General features: G+C 59.9%; 2 protein-coding genes across 2 annotated transcripts; one reads left to right on the forward strand and one right to left on the reverse strand.

Moving 5' to 3' along the window:
• Nucleotides 1-495: 495 nt before the first annotated feature.
• GGTG_13091 (transcription factor MBP1) lies at nt 496-4,697 on the reverse strand. The gene is made up of 3 exons (XM_009230993.1): nt 4,162-4,697; nt 3,548-3,743; nt 496-3,451 (listed from the first exon to the last, which is right to left on the reverse strand). Exons 1-3 carry the CDS (start codon nt 4,228-4,230, stop codon nt 1,443-1,445), a joined length of 2,274 nt encoding a protein of 757 aa, XP_009229257.1. The 5' UTR covers nt 4,231-4,697; the 3' UTR covers nt 496-1,442.
• A 666-nt stretch (nt 4,698-5,363) lies between these two features.
• GGTG_13092 (aflatoxin B1 aldehyde reductase member 2) lies at nt 5,364-6,730 on the forward strand. The gene is made up of 2 exons (XM_009230994.1): nt 5,364-5,785; nt 5,861-6,730. The coding sequence occupies exons 1-2, from the start codon at nt 5,447-5,449 to the stop codon at nt 6,581-6,583; spliced, it is 1,062 nt and encodes a 353-aa protein (XP_009229258.1). The 5' UTR covers nt 5,364-5,446; the 3' UTR covers nt 6,584-6,730.
• Nucleotides 6,731-7,043: the final 313 nt, after the last annotated feature.

The raw sequence follows: 7,043 nt of genomic DNA on the forward strand, positions 1-7,043 counted from the left end.
ACGACGACGACGACGAACGGACGGGGGGGGGGGAGGGGGTTCTTGCTTCAAACTCGGTCCCGGCGACGTGCCGTGTGGCGGCGGCACGCAAAGAAAAAAGAAAAAAGAGCCCCGTCATCGCCACTTCGCTCTCGGTCTCTCGATGGTCGCTTTTTGTCCGAGCATTGGCGTTTCGTGGGTGATAAAACCACCGAGATAACATAAGGGGCGGTGTGTGTGTGTGTGTGGAGGGAGGCGTAATCGGTTCTCACGGCTCCGGTAACCGCGCCCCCTCATCTCCTCGAAGCCCTCGCAGCTCGACGCCGTGCGGTCCCGAGCGATAAGGCTGAAGGAGGCGAGTATCTGGGTGGGGGGTGGGTGGTGAGTGAGTGAGACGCGGAAGGGGGATGCACACCCACGCAGGGGCAAGCTCTACAGGGATGGATGGATAGATGGATAATGGTGGTCGAATTGGCTGCCATGTATCAATAACTTCCAGCATGCGCATCCAGGTCGGTAGGTACCTGACCACACGAGTACTTTTCGGTGTTCAGCAGTATCGTCATTATCAAAAGGCAACTCCCATCCACAAACAAACAAAAAAGATGAGAAACTGTGGGCGACAAAGACGTCCATCCCCGTGCTCTCCTAACCTGACCGAGATGGGGCTCGGACACGGGGACGAGATACGGCAGGGGTGAAACCAGCGACGTAGCCAAGGGAAGAACAAGACCTTGATGTGGGATCATTATCTATAGAGTAGGTATACAACCATAGTGAGAGAAACAAAGGGGAAAAGTAATGATGTAACGGATCGAGTCTTGGGCGAGGCCTGGAGGACTTGGCCGTCAACGGCACGATAAGAACGAGAGAAAGAAAAGGGGGCTGCGATGACGGGGTTTAGCAAAAGGACATAGGAACAAGTATACATCCGTCCTCGCAGTCCAAGGCACATAATAATCCCACACACTCCTGCTTCCTCGTTCTCTCCTGCTTGCGTTCCATGTTTGTTTCCTGCGTTTCCTCTTTTCCATCCAAAAAGTGCTCCACAAACGCCGTCGTATTCAGACACGCACACAAACAGTCACACACACACAAGACATTAAACAAAAGAAAATCCAGATGGATCGGGGGTTTAGGGTGTTTGAGGGGATCCTTCAACGGGCAGGTGTTTGTCGCAGGGTGCGGCGAGATTGCAGATCGCGGAATCCCTCTAGGCACCAGCGATTGCGTTGAGACGGCCATGGCGCCCGACGGTTGGGCGCCAACCCCGCTCGCCGAGAGCCTAAGCCGGCTCCTTCGTGCTGACGATGATGAGGTTTCTTGCTCCGACAGGGGTCTAAAAGCATCGAGATTTTGATGACATGGAGGCGTTCGCTAGATGTGGGGTATAGAGATGAAGTGCGAGACAAGCGACGGGATCACCACCAGTCGCGAAAGGGAAAGGGACGCGGTCGGCTGCCCTACAGGACCGAAATCTCCATCGGCTCAGGGGCTCCAAAATGCGGGTCTGGTGGCGCCATGGATCCCGGCATAGTCCCGTTCAGCCCCGCCGTGGCATCGGTCATGGGTTGCTCTTCCAGGCCGGGTGCATCGCCGCCGGCGCCGTCAACGGCCTCCTCTTCCATCATCTCGATGATGCCGTCGAGGTTGTCGTCGAGGCTCTCGGCCTCGGGGCCTAGGCAGATCTTGAGCAGGCGCTTGTACTGCTCGATGTTCTCGCCCGTGCCCACCACGCTGAGCGCGTCCACGTACTCGGCCTCGGCCACCTGCTGCTCGGCCAGCAGCTGCCTAAGCTCGTTGGCGAGTCGGAACCGCTCTTCAACCGCGTTGCCGGCGCCGCTGCCGTCGCCGCCACTGCCGCCTCCGTTCATTGCGCCCTCGGCCGCCTCTGCCGCGGCACCCAGCTCGCGGTCGACGAGCCCCTCGACGGCGATACGGTTCTGGTGCGACACAAACGACGTCACCTTGCCCGCAACCGCTGCCACCTCGGCTTCGAGCCGCGATGCCGCGGGTTCGGGTTGCAGCATCGACTCGATCTCGGCGGCCTGCGCGCGGGCGGCGTCGAGTTCAGCCTGCGCGTTGCTCAGGATTCGTGCTGCCTCGCGCTCGGCCTCGTCCTTCTCGCGCCATTCGTCCTCGTAGCTGCGCGCCAGCTCGTGGAACTTCTCAAAAACAAGCGGCGTGATTCGGTTCTGCACCGTAAGCGCCGCCTCCGACTTGTATGATACGGCGAGCTTGCTGCCGACGGGGCCGTGGTGGGTGTGGTGGGCAGTGCTGGCGGTGCTCCCCGCCATGCCTGCGGCCCCCTCGCCGGCGGCATGGACGCCTAACGCATCCCGGAACGAGACGTGGCGTTGCGACTCGGGCGCAAAGGGCGATGACGAGCGCTGCGGCGCCGAGCGGGCCTTCTTGCTGGCGTTTAGTTCCCTAATAAGGTCTTCAGCACGGATGCCTTCGTTATTGGCAACGTCGGTGCTGGCGCCGCGGCCAAGTAGGGCGCGGATGCACTTGCTCGCGCCGCGCTGGGCGGCCAAATGGACGGCTGTGTTGCCATCCATGTCCTGTACGTCGAGCAGCTGCTGGACAAAGTCGGAACCCTGTGTCTCCTGCAGTCTATTGAGTATGTTGTCCAGGTAGTAGCGCGAGCACGATGGGCTCGACACGCGGCCGCTCTTCATTATGGCGGCGTGGTGGATAACGGTGCAGCCGGCGAGATCGCGATGATCAACCGTCTCAAAGAGCTCCTTCATGACGACTGGGAAGGTCTGTTTCTCGTAACAGTTTGTGAAGTTGACGGCCCGCATGAGCGGCGTCTCGCCCCTGAGGTTCTGGGCGTCCAACCTCGCGCCAAAACGCTTGAGTTGCTTGATGATTTCCACATCACCCATGGCTGCAGCCCAGTGGAGGGCCGTGTGGCGGTCCATATCGATGGTCCAGTCGGGTTGGAAGTTTGTCGGAGGATCGGGACGTATCGCCGGGCGTTCATTTCTGGAGAGCAAAAAGTAGTCCAACAGCTCATCTCCGTACACGGAGTGCTGCTGGTCCGACAGGTCCTGCAGCATCTCCTCCCGCTTGCGCTTGCGGTGGCCTGTCGAGAAGTGCGAGAGGTCATGTCTGTCTTCCTCGGCAAGATACGAGGCGGATGCCACCGTCAGGTTGTCTGGGGTGCCGTCCTCCTCCATAAGGACGTCGGCATTGTCGAATCCTTCCTGAGGCGTTGGTGCGGCCGAGTAGGGGACGGGCTGTGGTGGCGCTTGGCTTGCCGCAGCAGCAGCAGCAGCAGCACGTGCGGCCTTGCTGTTGAACTTTGGAACAGCGGGCTTCTTTGGTTGTTTAGGCTTGCTCGCGTGCCTCGGGGCGGGCGGCGGGCTTTCGGCGCCTGGTACATACTCGAAAATTGGTCGTAGTCGGTCGTAGATGTTGTTTCTATTTGCGAGGGCCTCGCCGGATTCCAACGGGATCCACGTTCCTGATGTGAGAGCAGGAGCATTGATTAGCGCCAGCTAAAACCACAAAGACTTTCGGAGGCGCTATAAATAGTCGCGCAAGGAGATGGTAGGCGAACCTTGATACTTTCCATAGCCGCCTTGGATCTTCTCGTGTGTGTCTTTCTGAACCTCTCGCTCGAGGATCCTTGTCCTTGCGGGCTTGTCAAAGCCAGCGGCCTTGAGGATATGTGTCGCGTTGATCCAGTCGTCATGACGGCGTCGCATAACATGTTCCTTCAGGTCGACGCCGAACTGGTATTCGTACACCGGTATCTAGACAGTGGGATGATGGGTTAGACTCGACTGACGTGTTGCAGGATGCATATGCATCATGAGATGCGCAATAGTAGCACATGTGGTGGGAACGGCAAGGCGACATCCAACTGGCGCAACATGGGGAAGCTAGTCACGAGTATTGCCAGATATGCTTGTTTGGTCCGACGAGCAAGGTATGCAGGAATACATGAACAAGAGGGTGTGGGCTGATGTCCGTGAGAAGACGTCATGTATGAGGAAAAGGAGAAGCTCAAGTGCGGCGCACAGCTCAAGCCCCAACTCTAGCCTCACTTGAGCAGAAGTTTAACGACTGGGCGAGCCTGTAAGGACAAAGGCGGCGAGCGTCGGTCGTGTCGCATGCTCTCGAGGATTCCGAAGCCAACAGAACTTTTTTTTCATGTCCATCTACACTTACTCCGCTGTACGTGGCGCTGTATATGCCCGGCCCGGTGGGCGTGCTCACAACGGCCGCTGCCTTGACCATGGCGAGGCCTGCCGATGGCCGCAGCCGAAAAGGATCGGGTCGGTCGGCCGACGACAGGATGCGCTCGGAGAGACGGGCTTGTCGGGGGGGCAGGGCTCGTTCTCGGCTATGCGCGCCGAGGCCGCAGGGTGGGCGCCGCGGATTGAACAGGAGGCTCGACGACGGGGACAGTGACGTGGGGCCGGATCGCCAGGGCGGGCAGCCAGTCGGCAGGAGGCCTAGGGAATCAGCAGGTGCCTCGAGTGGTTCTGGGGTGCTGGAGCGGCAGCAGTGGGTGTCTTGGGGGCCCGAGGCGATGAGGTTATTCGCAGGTTATTCGCAGGCGGCAGAACATCGGCCGGACAAGATTGCCACGGGGTTTGGCCCAAATTGGCACGATGGCTTGCGACCGCCTTTGGTGGTTTAATTGCCTGACAACGCAAGCGAAGGCAGGGGGGTGTGGGTGTGTGGGAAGTACAGGACCAGACGCGAAACTGCGTGACGCGAAACGGAGGTGCGAGCAACGCGAATCAATTAAGGGCGCAGCGCCTGAGGCAGCGAGCCCTGGTCTTGGCGCTGTTGTGGAATGGGTCATGTGGGGAATTGCTACACGAGGCATGCGTCCGTTGTGGCTGATTATGGCTGATGCAGACAGGGAATCACGTGGGATTCAGGCTTTCGTGGGTTGCTGTTTCTTCCCGTCGTGATGGTCTCTTCCTCACACCTGATTCCTCACACCTGAAGCTTCTCTCAGAACAGCCTTTATCAGCCACCCCAACATTACATGACGTACACATATTGTACCCCCAGCTGGGGCAAGGTACCCGTGCCCGAGTTAAAAGGTGCAGGGACATTAACGCCGACTCCGAGTTCGGGCCAGCGAAATTGGCGAGTCGGACTTGAAGCCTAATACCTGCATGTGAGGGGCAGGCACGTCGGCGGAGGCCTTTTTTGTACATTAACTTTTTTGTACATTAATCATTAATCATGATGAGAAAGCACGCCTGGTGTCCCCTACTACTAACCGACCACTACCCGGTATCCCCGCCACGTCGCATCCCTCGACCCCCACCAGAGCGCCCCACCCTTTGAGCCGTATGGAGTCGGAGGACGCCCTTGAGCTCAAAGAGGCTGTTCCGAGAGAGGGGAGGCCATCCTGGCTGCCGTGTGCCACTCTCGCCAACACCGCCAGAGACAGATATCCCCAGAAACAAGGAGCAAAGACACCACGGCAAACATGTCGCCCCTTATCGCCCAGAACCCCAACAACAGGGTCATCCTGGGCCTGATGACGTTTGGCCCAGACGAGAAGACAGGCGCGCGCATCACGGATGTGGTCGAATTCGGAAAGATCCTCGATGTCTTCCAAGGCCGCGGCTACACCGAGGTCGACACGGCCCGCGTGTACGTCGGCGGCAAGCAGGAGGCCTTCACGGGCGAGGCCGACTGGCAGAAGCGCGGCCTTACTCTGGCCACCAAAGTGCGGTATCCAATGCAGGCCGGTGACAACGCGGCCGACAAGGCGGTTGCCTCGGTCGAGACGAGCCTGAAGGATCTGGGAACCGACAAGGTTGATGTGAGTTTTTCTTTTTTTTTGCTTCCGCTTTGCTACAAGTTCAGAAGCGCCTCCGACTGACCCATGCATCGCCAGATTCTCTACCTGCACGCTCCCGACCGCAGCATCCCCTTTACCGAGACGCTCGCGGCCATCGACCAGCTGCACAAGGCCGGCAAGTTTGTCAACTTTGGCATCTCCAACTTCGCCGCCTTCGAGGTGGCCGAGATCGTCATGACATGCAAGCAAAACGGCTGGGTGCGCCCGACGGTGTACCAGGCCATGTACAACGCTATCACGCGCGGAATCGAACCCGAGCTGCTGCCCGCGTGCCGCCGCTACGGCCTCGATGTGGTCGCCTACAACCCGCTTGCTGGCGGGCTCTTCAGCGGCAAGGTCAAGTCCAAGGACATGGTGCCTGCCGAGGGGCGGTTCAGCGACTCGTCCGCCGCCATGGGCAAGCTGTACCGCAACCGCTACTTCAAGGACTCGACCTTTGGCGCCCTCAAGACGGTCGAGGAGGCCATCGAGCGCCACCCGGGCCTGACCCTGATCGAGACGGCGCTGCGTTGGATCGTGCATCACTCGGCCCTGAAGCCCGCGTGCAGGGGCGGCAATGACGGCATCATCATCGGCGTCTCGAGCGGCGCCCAGCTCGAGGACAACCTCAACAACCTCGAGAAGGGCCCGCTGCCCGAGGACGTGGTCAACGCGCTCGACGAGGCCTGGGCCATCGCCAAGGGCGAGACGGCCAACTACATTCACGGCGAGATTGACTACAAGTACAACACTAGGGAAGCTCTGTTTGGCAAGAAGTAGGTGTGTGCCAGCCGATATCGTAGGAGATAAGACTGTATCATATAGGCTAGGCAGTTGTACACTATTCCAAGCAAACGCCTGCCAGATCATACATGAAACACAACGATGATTACCTCATACGGCGAATAATCCCACGGGAAAAGCAGCCCCTATTGCCAGCGCCATTTCGCGACCCGTCCGCGTTCCGGCAGATAAGTCGTTGATGTTGGCAGGGCTGGCAGCGTTGGGCGCCTCCTGCGGCCCCGGAGCCGGGCCCAGCCCTACTCCCTGCTGCGGCGGCTGAGGCGGCGACCCCAGCCCTGCTCCCTGCGACGGACCCAGAGGCGGCCCCGGGCGGAAGCGGAGGCGGGGGTGCGGGAGGCATGCCCAACCCGGCGCCCGGCGCTGGCGGCGGCGGAGGAGCAGACGGCTGCATAGTGCCGGCGCCAACGCCAACCCCGACGTCGACGCCGACCTGCAG

This window comes from Gaeumannomyces tritici (genome assembly GCF_000145635.1).
Source record: "Gaeumannomyces tritici R3-111a-1 unplaced genomic scaffold supercont2.10, whole genome shotgun sequence".
Taxonomy (NCBI): Eukaryota; Fungi; Ascomycota; class Sordariomycetes; order Magnaporthales; family Magnaporthaceae; genus Gaeumannomyces; species Gaeumannomyces tritici.